Below are 13,675 nucleotides of genomic sequence, written 5' to 3'. Positions count from 1 at the left end.
TTTTGAACGGAAGAAAAATAGGATTCTGTTCCGTTCCAAAAAACAGAACAGAACTAAAAAGGAAGAAAATCGGATGTCAGCGGATGGTATTTCGCTGACATCCACAATGCCATTGACTTACATTATGTCCGTAAATCATCCGCAAAAAAATAGGATGATTTGCGGACATACGGAGCGCCCGTGTGAAAGGGCCCTTATCCACTTCCCGCTTGCCATATAGCGGAATGATAGCCGTAAAGTGGTTAAGTTATTCTGACTGGGCGTCATATGACGTCCAGTAGGATAAGCCGCTCGTACGCGGAGAGCGGCGATCGGTAGTGCGGTGTGTCACTCTGACACACCGCATCTCCGATCCCGGTAAAGAGCCTATGACATAGGCTCTTTGCCATGTGATCAGCTGTGACCAATCACAGCTGGTCCCATCGTAACCCTGAAGTTCCGTTGATCGGCTTTCCTCCATTTGCGCTGACAAGGCGCGAGTAGAGGAGAGCCGATCGGGGGCTTTCCTGACGGGGGGGGGGGGGGTCTGCACTGATAATCAGCGCATTGATTATCTGTGCAGACCCATCAGGGATGCCCACTAGAGCCCACCAGGGATGCCAATTAATGCTAATGAAAAATGCCAATCAGTGTCCATTAGTAATTCCTGTCAGTGCCATCTATCAGTGCCCATCAGTGCCACCTATCAGTGCCTTTCATTGCCACCTATCAGTGCCCATTTTTACTGCCTATGAATGCCCATCAGTGCTGTCTATCAGTGCCCATCAATGTTGCATATCCGTGCCACCTATCATTGCTGCATATCAGTGCCCATCAGTGTTACATATTAGTGCCTCATCATCAGTGCCACCTTATAAGTGCCCCTCAGTGCAGCCTAATCAGTGCCCCTCAGTGCAGCCTAATCAGTGGCCCTCAGTGCAGCCTAATCAGTGGCCCTCAGTGCAGGAGAAAACGTACTTACGGTACTTACAACATTTTTAACATAAACAAAGAAAAACTTTTTTTTTTTTTTCAAAATGTTCAGCCTTTTTTTATTTGTTTAGCAAAAAAAAAAAAAAACAAAAAAAAACCCAGAGGCGATCAAATACCACCAAAAGAAAGCTCTATTTGTAGGGAAAAATTATAAAAATTTTGTTTGGGTACAGTGTTGCATGACCGCGCAATTATCATTTCAAGCGTGACAGCACTATAAGCTGAAAATTGGCCTGGGCAAAAAGGGGGTGAAAGTGCCCTGTATTAAAGTGGTAAAAAACAAAACAAAAAAAAAACCCTCGTTGTAAATCCATCGTCAATCACGCTGACCCAGAAAAAGAAAAAATAACAAAAACATTTCCACTGTCCACGAAGGCCGACCCGAAAGGCCAAGCAAATTTTTTTTTTCTTTTATTCAGCTGTAAGCTGGGAAGCCCATTGACAGCTGATGACTGATCCCTTGTTAAGGCGAACACCTGCCGAACACCCTGCAAATTCACTGGCTGAACAGCCAATGTTTGGCCTAAACTCACGCTTGGGCCGAACCGTTCGCCCAACTCTAATTATAACCATCACTTATCGCTTTCCTTTGGCAGTAAAAATGGAATCTAACATGTAGTCAAGTATGTCAAACCCTAAAAGCTGTGTCACATTCCACTTCTTCCACTCATCCAATTACAATGCGCAACTTCTTTTGCCATCATGAAAGACCAAAAGTTTCAGACCTGTTCAGATATGACAGACCAAGAATTTTGCAGACGACACAAAATTGGCCAGGGCAATAACTACACAGCATTAAAGCGGAGTTCCACCCGAAATTTATACTTACCTCCATCTTCTCGCTCCCGGTCACCTGAAAAACAAATGGATAATCGCAATTTTTTTTTTTTTTTCACTTACCTTTTAGAGAAAATATACTCACCTTACTTCCTTCTTCCTCCCCTCGGCGGCCACGGCGATTCGTCACTTCCTGGCTTTTGCAATGATTCCTGGGAGCTGAACGTCATCGCTCCCAGGAATCATTGCGCCTGCACCGGCCCCGACGTCAGTTCCGGGGCGCGCGCGTCATTCCCTTCTAAACAGCTTCTGGGCATGCCCAGAAGCTGTGGAGGGATGACGCGCGCGACCCGGAAGTGACGTCGAGGCCGGTGCAGTGCATCGTGGGACCGAAGAAGGAGGAAGAGGACCGAAGAGGACGCGGAAGAGGATCGTGCTGGCTTCAAGCTGCCCACACCTGAGATGGCAGCGCTGGAGAAGACAATTTCAAGGTAAGTATTTCTCCTGAAAGGTAAGTGCAACCCGGGACAGATCAGAGGCTAGCCATTGTGGAATGTGCTAGCCCTGACTGTCCCGGGGGTATTTTTGTAAAAAAATGTATAACCAGGGTGGAACTCCGCTTTAAGCAGATATCCTACAGAATGACCTGGACAAAATAACGGAGTGTACAACGACTTGGCAAATGAGGTTTAATGTGGAGAAGTGTAAGGTTTTGCACTTGGGGACTAAAAACATAAAAGCACAATACAAGTTAGGAGGGGAACCCTTGGGGGAATTAAAAATGGAGAAAGATCTGGGAGTCTTGGTTGATGATAGATTAGGCAATAGCATGCAATGTCAAGCGGCAGCTGCCAAAGCCAGCAGAATATTAGCATGCATAAAGAAAGGGATGTATTCCAGAGATATAACTATAATCCTTCCACTTTATAAAACTCTGGTCCGACCGCATCTGGAATATTCTGTCCAGTTCTGGTCGCCAGTCCTCAGGAGGGATGTGTTGGAGCTGGAGAGAGTCCAGAGAAGGGTAACTAAACTGATTAGAAGATTGGAGGACCTTAATTATGAAGAGCGTCTGCAATCGCTTGATTTATTCTCCCTGGAGAAGAGACGCCTGAGGGGGGACATGATAGCAATTTATAAATATCTCAATGGGGATCTCAGCCTAGAAAAAAATCTGTTCAGTCGAAGGGATTGCATGAGGACTCGAGGGCATACAATGCGATTAGAGGAGAAGCGTTTTAACCTCAGGCAGAGTGGGGGGTTCTTTACTGTTAGGGCTACAAGATTGTGGAATTCTCTACCACAAGAGGTGGTTTCTGCGGAAGTATGGCGGCTTTCAAAAGACTCTTAGACATACTTTTGAAGGATCAGAACATTCAGGGCTATGTGAGATGATTACAGCCACACACACCTACACAGGTTGAACTGGATGGACTATTGTCTTTATTCAACCTCACCTATTCAACCTCACCTACTATGTAACTATGTATGTAAGTAGTATCCACATGTAGTCTTTGTATTACTTTTCTATTAGTATGAGGTTTAGACTTATGGAAACAAAGATTGCTGTAATGCGGCCAGTAGACGCAAACACTGCTTTAACGACCTTAGACCAGACACAAATACAACACAGTGCCACAGATACTTACTGGTCGTCCATGAATATTCTCAAAATACAGAAGGCATTTCTGGAGACTCATTTTTTCCAGATTCATTTGCTTTTTTGTCATATCCTGTTTAAAAACAGGAGGTATTCAAGCAGTTAGGATTTACAGGGATGGCCACATTTTAGAATGTTTTAAGACTGTACAATACCCTGTGTTTTCTTATTAGCAGTCATATTGAAATGCAATGCCTAACACCAGATGAAATTATAATATTGTATAGTATAAATTCAATACCAACACAGTCTATACTGTATTTTTTTCCACTAAATATGCTTTAGAGTGTTACTTCCAGCATCCATCCACTAATAAGCAAGCTAGTTGCAACACAGACTAAAAAAAATTGTAACCAAGTAAAAGTTTGGAAGAGATGAGCAATGGCAGCCTTCATATTTTTCTCAGTACAGGGTACCTTCAAAGAAGGGAAGCAATTTGTCTTTACTGACATCTTGCTCTAGAGATCAGCTTCCACTGCAATTAAATCCAAAGCACCATCTGTTTTCATTGGTGAAACCTTCACTTCATTTGCTACTAGACAATAGATTGATACATTAGAGAAGTCACTATTCTGAATTTAGTTAGACTTCTTTAGACAGCAGTGTGAGAAGCCCTGGCATATAGCGCACATACTGTATATCCAGCACAAAAAGGCAAACTCTGTACCATAAAAAGATTACTTCTAACATTTACTTTTATATCTGCACATTACTATTATGACAAAAGAATAGAACAGCACGTCATATGCAAGTTACCTGACTGGCATACATGTACCTTTAAGTTTTCTGGAAGATTAAGCAGTTGTCTCTTCTCTTTTAGCCTCCTCCATACAGTCTCTACCGTTTCCTCTACAGAAGACATTGGTGAGCTGGTGGCTCCATGCTGCTCCATTGCTTTGGATGCCACAGACGTTTCTTCATATGTCTGAATTTGTGTGACTTTTGGCACATTTTGGTCTTCAGATAACTTCAGCTTTAGTTCTGCAACAAGGTGTATCAATATTATATCTGCATAGTGTGCCACTTTTTCCACATTTTGTTATGTTACAACCTTATTACAAAATTGAATACATTTTTTATTTTCATCAAAACTTTACAAACAATACCTCATAATGACATCGGGAAAACAGTTTGTTTGAAATCTTTGCAAATTAAAAAAAAAAAAAAAAAAAAGAATCACATGTACATGACGTCATGAAACGCTGTACCAAAATAAAATGTATGTAATTTTTTTCCTCTCAAGAGCTTTCTTTGGTGGTATTTGATCACTACTGCGTGTTTTTTTTTTTTTGCGCTATAAACAAAAAAAGACCACACCCACACCACATTTTTTATTTTCGGTTATAAAACATATCCCATAAAAAAATTAAAAAAATATCAACATTTCTTCATAGGATTTAGGCCAATTTGTAATTTCCTACATATTTTAGGAAACAAAATATCACAATAAGCGTATATTGATTGGTTTGCACAAAATTTATAGCTTCTACAAACTATGGTGCATATACTGGAGTTTTTTTTCTCTTTTTAATACTAGTAATGGCGGAAATAAGCAACTTATAGTGGGACTGATTTTGAGGCGGACAATTGGACACTGACGCTTTTAACGCTTTGTGGAGACCAGTGACACTAATACAGTGATCAGTGCTAAAATTATGCAATGTACTAATAACACTGGCTAGGAAGGGGATAAACATCTAGGGCAATCAAAGGGTTAACTGTGTGCCTAGCTAGTGTTTTTGTGTACTGTATTTGCTGCGTTTACTAAGTGAAGTGATAGATTTTTTCCCTGCTTTGTTGTGAGTAATCACAGCAGAAGTGGCCCCCATGCCCCCTAGGTGGAAGTGCCGAATTATGTATATATGTGTGATTCTGTACAGGAGGGCCATCCTGTAGCAGTACACTATATTACCAAAAGTATTGTGCAGGGTTCATACACATTTTTACCAATAAAATTCCATGACTTTTCCATGACTTCACGTAAAAATATTCATGACCTAAAGTTTCATGAAATGTCTATGCATACATGTTAAATAAGAAGAAAATCCATGTCACACCCAGCATATTTCTACTAAAATAAATTACAAGCTTTGTAGTGTACAGTACCTCTGCAGTTAGGGTTTAGTTTCTGGATAGAGCGTGACTCAAACTCAAAATGGTCCCTTGTTTTACAGTGGATGAGATGGAAGAACCGCTGCCGCAGCTGGGGGCCGTCGTCCCTTCAGCGCACGGGTGAAAAAGCCAGCGATCGGATTGGAAGCTGTCGAGCACGCAGCTGCAGACTGGTGCTTTGCACCTTTAGCGTGGCTAGACAGCGCTGCCTCTCCCATGTTCGAAATGTCAAACGTTTTAAGACACACACTGTACATTTAGCACGTCCCGGGTCCTGATCTTTCTCCAGCCACCTCTCATACATTTCATCATGAAGCCATACATTTTAAAGCTGCATTTCCCTGGCATTGCTACCCTGTGAACACACTAACTTTAGCTGAAACTGTGTTACCCCATAAAGTTAACTTGTAATTTGACCAATATACTGTAACTGGAGAAAGAAGATTAATGGCCGCGCCTGCTTGGGGAAAAAGCTTCAGTTTAGGCAGTCATGATGGAGGTGCACCGGGACTGGTATGGATGGCACAGTCAGATGCACAAAATGCGGTGCTTACTCTTTAGGCCCAAGCCACAGTCATGATGGAAGTGCAGGTGGACTGGTATGGATGGCACAGATGCACAAATGCGGCGCTTACTCTTGTCTATACTCAGGGGTCAAGTCCTAGGAAAAAAAGTGTGGGGCTGTGGACATGATACAGGAGGTGGTCAAAGGCTGCAGGCATGGTACAGGAGATGGTCAGAGGTTGCGGACATGGTAGAAGAGATGGTCAGAGATGGTCAGAGACTGCGGACATGATACAAGAGATGGTCAGAGACTGCGGACATGATACAAGAGATGGTCTGAGACTGCGGACATGATACAAGAGATGGTCAGAGACTGCAGACACACTAAAAGAGATGGTCAGAGACTGCGGACATGATACAAGAGATGGTCAGAGATTGCGGACATGATACAAGAGATGGTCAGAGACTGCAGACATGATACAAGAGAAGGTCAAGAACTGCAGACATGATAGAAGATAGAAGAGCACTAGGGAAGCCGGAGAGCACAGGGGGAAGCAGAGAGCACTGGAGGAGCTGAATGGCACGGATGGGGGGGGGGGGGGACTGGAGAGAATTAAGGGGGGGTTTGGAAAGCATTGCAGGGGGGTTGGAAGGCGCAGGGAGGTGGAAGCAGGGAAAACCAGGGGGATGGAGAGCACAGGGGGAGGGGGGGGGACTGGAGAGCACTGTCTGGGGGAGGAACTGGAAATAACTGAGGGGGGGGGGAGCCAGGGAGCACAGGGGGGTGGAGAGCACTGGGGGAGCCAGAGAACATGGGGGGGAGATGAAAAGCACTGTGGGGAGCTGAAGAGCACTGGGGGGGGGGGGGGCTAAGAGCACGGGGGGGGCTAAAGAACACTGGGGGGGGGGCTAACCCTTCCACATGTGCCCAGTCATACAATACAGTACCCCTGGATTAGCACATAATCAACATAGTTGACCCATCTCTCACTTCGACAACATCTTTTTTTATACCCCCCGGATCTCAGCTATGGAATAAACCACAAGGAGATCTCACTCTTATAGTTGGATCTGCACCAACCCTTTATGCCCCCTGTACCTTTCACTTACAACCATTAACCGATTTCTATCCAGCTCTCTAATTATGGCATGTTTCAGATAAATCCTTTCTCGTGATGTACATGACTTATCGTTATTTGTCAAATACCTTTCCTCTTGACAATATGTTTTGGTTGATAGGTTATCCAATCTTGGTTATGAGGATATTGTATTCTCCTTGTTCAATGCAATACTTTATGTTCACCAAATGCCTTTCCAGTCTTGCTGTATGACCGGTTCAATTTCACTTAATAAAAATATTTTGGAAAAAAAAAAAAAAAAATTGCAGATCACCGCCATTACTAGTAAAAAAAAAATATAAATGACAAATCTTTCCCCTAGTTTGTAGAAGCGATAATTTTTTTTGTGCAAACCAATCAAAATACCCTTTTTGCGATTTTTACAAAAAATATGTAGCAGAATACAAATTGGTCTAAAAGGATAAAAAAAAAAAACATTTTACATTTGTTTGGGAAGGTTATATAGCAGAAAGCCAAAAATAGTTTTTTTTTTTTTTTTTCAAAATTGTCACTCTTTTTTTGTTTGTAGCGCAAAAAATAAAAATCGCACAGGCGATCAAATACCACCAAAAGAAAACTCTATTTGTGGGAAAAAAGGACATCAATTTTATTTAGGTATAGCGTTGCATGACCGCGCAATTCTCCAGTAAAAGCACACAGTGCCGAATTGCAAAAAATGGCCTGGTTATTAGGGGGCAAATCCTTCAGGTCCAGAAGTGGTTAATGTTTAGGTCACATTACTTGTAAAAAGTTGGGCAGTGTATTTCCATCAAGTTATTAATTTGCCAAATATAAACAACTAGTATAAAAAGGTACCTTTGAGTTGCTTACGAGCCTTTGCCAAGTCATTCATCCATTTCAGAACTTCAAGATTAGATGTCTTATCACTGTGAGATGGCTAAAGTACAAAAAAAAAAAAAAAAAACATATCAACCTTTGACAGAACAACTAGAACAACCATTATTTACACAAACAATAAAAGAATTAAAGAATACTTCTGATCTGATGATTCAATGGAAGTCAAGGTGTCCACAGACATAGGATAATCACCTTTGGGAGAGAACTATAAGTCCAGGTTAAAGAGATGTGGTCAGCTGGCCATTCTGGGCAATGTGTTATTGCCTCTGGATAGCCTGACACTTGCCCTCTCTCCCTTAGCGAGTTATACTGTACATACAAATCTGTGCTCCCTTACAACCTCCATGCTACAGGAGTCAACCCTGAGTAAGTTACGATGTCAGGTGGCAGTGGAGCTTACCCTTGTGTACAACAACGTCCCCCACTGTTCAGGCCTGGTGATTGGCTGTCCAAGCCTTGTCATTTGGGATAACTTGCATTCCCCCACCTCATAACTGCTTCAACAGAGCAACTAGATCAAGGAGATGGCAGAGAACATGGATCAGATTTCCTACTGGAGGAATGACATACTAGAAGGCACTTTCACTTTGCCTTAAAAGCACAAAGTGACAAAATCGCAAAGTTTGCTCAGCTAATTGCCATTATTTTTCCAGTCAGGGGTATCTGCACAGTGCACAAATATCAATACAACACCCTCTGAGTGCAGTTGTTTTTGTGTGGTTAAAACCAAAAGAAATGCAAAAACATATGTTGTGATGTTATGATGGCAGATACACACCAGTATAGCATTTTGGGCTCTTGTTTAAATACATTGTAATAAAAAAAGGTAAAGATTGGAAACAAAAAGCTCCTTTAACTAGAGAGATGCTAGATATATTGTTTAAAGGCAACGCATTTTTTGGGTTTAAAAAGGGCAATTATTTTGTTTGCTTTTTGGAGTAACAATGTCATACAGTTTTTCCCTTCTCCACCCAGGGAAGAGATAATGCTTTTATTGTATAGAATTAAATATAAAACAATAATAAAACAAAATTTGTATTTTTTTTTTCTTTTATCTTGCACACGTCTTGTATACAGGGGTTGCAATTTAGTTTAGCTACACATATACGGTTTGATTGTTTGTTTATTTCCAATATCTGCTAATTGCACACATACTAAACAATTGTTTTCTGAAATGTTGCCTTCATAATCACTGCAGGTAAGGTAATCAGGCTCAACTAAAAGGTGTATTTAACACTGTATGCTGGGGAGAACTAGGCACATGCCCTTCAGGAGGAAGCCACTATGTGCCACTATAAAGCATGGGACCCCTTTGCTGTCACTGGACCACTTTCTTAGCCTGAGCTGCATGGCATGTAAATGAGGTGAGGTGGTAAGCGGCACACTGTAACCGCATGATTTCGATGTCTACTGACTGCCCATCCAGTGTATCATGAGACATTCCACCCTTTTTGTGTGGCATGAAGACTAAGCCAAGTAGGCTCATTTACCTGCTGATTGTTGGTTCAGCCAAACTGTTCATTGACACCATGAGTGGCAGATCACATGGATTTATCATACTGATCAACTAAGATTATCCTTGTAGCTGGTTATTGCGTTTCCCAGCCTACATGAAGAACAAGATACATTCTGCCTTCAAATATTTCTTTGAATTTGGCTTTCTGGGCCACGTGAAGCTTTTTGGCTTAAATTTGGCTGCCTAATATCTATTGCTGTGCTGAAATACACTTCATGCAGCATTTTGATGCTTTAGCATCCCAACTTTCTTCATGGCGATATTCCAAGTGCCTGCTTGTATTACACTTGCTAACTTCTACCACCAATAGCTGGCTTTATAACCCTAACTGCAAGGCTGGAAAATATCACATGCAATGCTGAGGTTTTAATTATGCACAATATTTTTTGTAGCGCTGGAATATACTATATGTAGGAGACTTTGGTCCTTTCACTCCTGAGCTACACAGGCTTGGATTTAGCCTTTATATCTGTTATATTTGTATTTTCCTATCTGTGTAATGTTGCATGTTTGCATTTGAATGTGCCTGGTCACATTTTGCTGTAGAAACTTCTCAATAGACAGTCTAGCTATGGTTGGTACAACCACCTTTCTGCTTTGCTATTGTTCGTTCCTCCATTTTAATACCTTTATGGATTGGTTACATTTTTTGTTTTTTTAAAGTGCATTTTATGTTTTGCTGTTTGGGAGAATGGATTTACATTATAATTTGCTTTTACCCAACAACATGTTCACTTAATGGATTACGTTGTCCATTTTAAATTTCTAGTACTAGATTTTTGTTTTCTTTGGAAATCTCTAAGATTTAGTGTTTTGCAGGAAAAAAAATAAAAAGACTGATCCAATGTCAAGCAAGAAATATATACAAATAGACGTACATACTTACATGTAGATAGATAATGAAAGACAGACTGCTTCAATGTGGACTGTGACCAATTGAAATTAAATGGGCACAGGCAATCAGCAATTCTGACCTTCACTGTAAATGGCAATCAGAGAAGCTATATAGTAAGAACTTGCCAGTGCAGTGCCAGAGAACATTATGTCGTTTGTGTAGTAACAAAAGGAATTCTAATCTTCTCTGACAGAGTTCAGGCATTCAGAGGCCTTATGATAATCCTGGCAAGAGTTATCAGCATTGTTCCAAAGAAAGAACTGAAGTATAACAATGGATTTACTCACACGATAGTTTTTCTCCAGCTCAAATTTATCTTCATATTTTCTGATCTTCTTCTTGAGGTTCTGGATTTGTTTGGTGAGCTGTATGACAGTGAGAGGCTCTTTTGCGTCCTCACAGTTCCCTCTTGACGTGCTTCTTGGCCTATTAAAATGGTAAAATTATTTTAAAATGGTAAACATCAAAAAGCAATTCTAGACTAATATTTAGAGCAGAATCTTGTGTTAAAGCGGACCTCCAGGCAGGTGTAAATGACAAAGTAATGCAGCACTGTATTCATTAATATATCATAAAATGTATGTTCAAATGCAAGCAGGGTCAAGTTACATCACCAGTGCCTCAATGAACCAGGATGTGGAAAAAAATGGATTTTTGTCTTACCGTAAAATCCTTTTCTCTGAGGTTCACTGAGGGACACAGATCCATGTCTTCTAGACCCTTGGGCTTATCCTGTTTTCTATTCAGGAGTAGGACTAGGTGGAAACATTTTTGGCTACACCCCTGAGGCAGTCCCAGGGGGTATACCATCACTTCCTGCTATAGGACTTCCGTTTGTAACAAGCAGTGTCAGAAGAATACATAACTCAACCCAACAGAGGGGCAGGTGCTGTGTCCGTCAGGGAACCTCAGAGAAAAGGGTTTTATGGTAAGACAAAAATCCAGTTTTCTCTTTCGTTCACTAATGGACATAGCTCCACGTCTTCTAGACCTTTGGGATGTCCCAAAGCAGTATCAACATGAAGGGTGGGAAAAACACAGCAATACATATAATTCCCAACATGGCTAAACATAGCCAGCCAGGTAAAACAGGAGCTCAACCAGGAACAACTGGAGCTCACCACCAGGAAAAAAAATACACCCTCAAGAGGCGGGAGCCTCTGCATTCGCAGCCTGCAAAACTTTGGGGCGAAAAGCAGCACCTGAAGATGCAAGTACATCTTCTAGCACCTTTTAAAACTTTGTGAATATGTGTACAGACAACCACGTAGCCGCCTTGCACACCTGGGCCACTGAACTAGATGAAAGGAAAAAATCAGCGCAACCCAATAGATGATGACAACTAATAATATATAGTGGGCCGTGAAAACACAACTAATAAATATATGATGAATAAAAGTGTAAATATATTGTACTAGTGTTAATAAAAGTGCAAAAATAAACATGTGATAAGTGCAAAAAAGCAGATGCTGACACTATATATGCTTCCACTGCACACCTGAAAATAGTAATTGAAAGAAGTGCAGCGTCACTTATTTTTAAAATATACACAAAAGTGTATTAATAAATACAAATAAAATTAGGAAGTGCCATAAATAGATATACAAAATTATAATACATAAAGGTAAAATTCGTACATATAAAATGAGTAAATTCTTAAAATCGTGAAAGTAGTGTAAATAGTTCATTCTAGTTATTCAAAACTGTGTAAAAGTCCCAAAACATCAAATGTATAGAAAAATATGTATGTATGTATATATATATATATATATATATATATATATATATATATATAGAAAAGCCCGGTGCTGAAAAACTTGTGCAGAAATTCCAATAAATGTAATACAAATATCCGTGAGTCTCGATCCTCCACACTCGCTGCCCTTAGAAATTACTCCAATATAGGACAAAAAGAGGGACAAATCTAGTGCTCTCTGTATATACATTTTTATTTGGGCAAACAATAAAAAAGGTATACAACTCACATAGACCGGCACACAAATTTATGCACGCTGTATATCGCAATCCTCTCAATACTGGATCACTCAACGAGGAGACTTCTGACAGCAGGCCCCGCCCCCTGCTATCGGATGTCTCCTCGTTGAGTGATCCAGTATTGAGAGGATTGCGATATACAGCGTGCATAAATTAGTGTGCCGGTCTATGTGAGTTGTATACCTTTTTTATTGTTTGCCCAAATAAAAATGTATATACAGAGAGCACTAGATTTGTCCCTCTTTTTGTCCTATACTGGTGTCATTCCTAAGGGCAGTGAGTGTGGAGGATCGAGACTCACAGGGTATTGGCTGACCAGCATCCACAGGATTTCATCCCTTTTTGGGAACAGCTTGTTCTGACCCGCTGGTAAAACAGGGGTCAGAACGTGAGGTGAGCGGCCAATCTTTATGTGCTGAAGGATTTATTCTCAGAAGTTTCACTTTCAAGCACCAGCACTTTCTGGATTTTGTATTAAATTTATTGGAATTTTTGCACAAGTTTTCTAGCACCGGACTTTATATATATATATATATATATATTAGTGCTGTCAAAATTAGCGCGTTAATAACGCATTAACTCAAATTCATTATAACGGCGATAATTTTTTTAACGCACGATTAATGCAGCGCGCATCACCTGTTTGACCCGTGGCCTAGCCCGTAGTTGGAGAGATAGAGATGCAGCAGCAAACAGAAATGGAAAAAGAAAGGGGTCTTCTGAACGGAAAATTTATATACAAAACGAGGTCTGATGGTTCTGTCGACAAGACAAAAGTTATCTGCAGTTATTGTCGATGTGAATTAAGTTATCACCGCAGCACGTCGAGTTTAAAATATCACTTGATGGCGAAGCATACAACTGACACGGAGAGCCCCCCTCCCCCTCGTCAAAGGCAGACCACAATGGATCAAAGTTTGCAGCGGAGATCGATGGATAAGTCCACAACTAATAGACTCACCTCAACTATAGCTAAATGGGTGGCTACAGCATGTAGACCAGTTAATGTGGTCGAGGACGAGGGTCTACTTGAAATTATTCGCATCGCATCTAACGATTCTACATACGAACTACCTTCAAGAGCCACCATTACAACCAAGATTCACAACTTATATGAAGAGGAGAAAGCTAAAGTTCAGGAGGCATTGAGACAGACAAACACGGTTGCGCTCACCGGAGATTATTGGACTTCCCTCAGTAACCATAGCTACCTAGGCGTCACAGCACATTATTTTGACGCGCACTGGAAACTTCAGTCTCACGCTTTG

The 13,675-nt window shown here is 41.0% G+C and overlaps 1 protein-coding gene across 4 annotated transcripts in view; it reads right to left on the bottom strand.

Moving 5' to 3' along the window:
• Positions 1-13,675, bottom strand: part of FAM13C (family with sequence similarity 13 member C) — a 323,331-nt gene that overhangs the window by 24,021 nt on the left and 285,635 nt on the right. For 3 of the 4 annotated variants that reach the window (XM_082267352.1, XM_082267354.1, XM_082267353.1), the window contains 4 exons: positions 10,700-10,838; positions 7,960-8,041; positions 4,185-4,390; positions 3,399-3,482 (listed from right to left, as the gene is read on the bottom strand). In XM_082267352.1, coding sequence (XP_082123478.1) covers positions 3,399-3,482; positions 4,185-4,390; positions 7,960-8,041; positions 10,700-10,838 — 511 coding nt within the window. The remainder of the gene's footprint in view (positions 1-3,398; positions 3,483-4,184; positions 4,391-7,959; positions 8,042-10,699; positions 10,839-13,675) is intronic. The other variant, XM_082267355.1, reaches the window with a different exon arrangement.

The sequence above is a fragment of the Pelophylax lessonae genome (assembly GCF_965119305.1).
Source record: "Pelophylax lessonae genome assembly, chromosome: 9".
Taxonomy (NCBI): Eukaryota; Metazoa; Chordata; class Amphibia; order Anura; family Ranidae; genus Pelophylax; species Pelophylax lessonae.
Note: the sequence above shows the minus strand (reverse complement) of the source record. Positions and strands in the feature narration are given on the sequence as shown.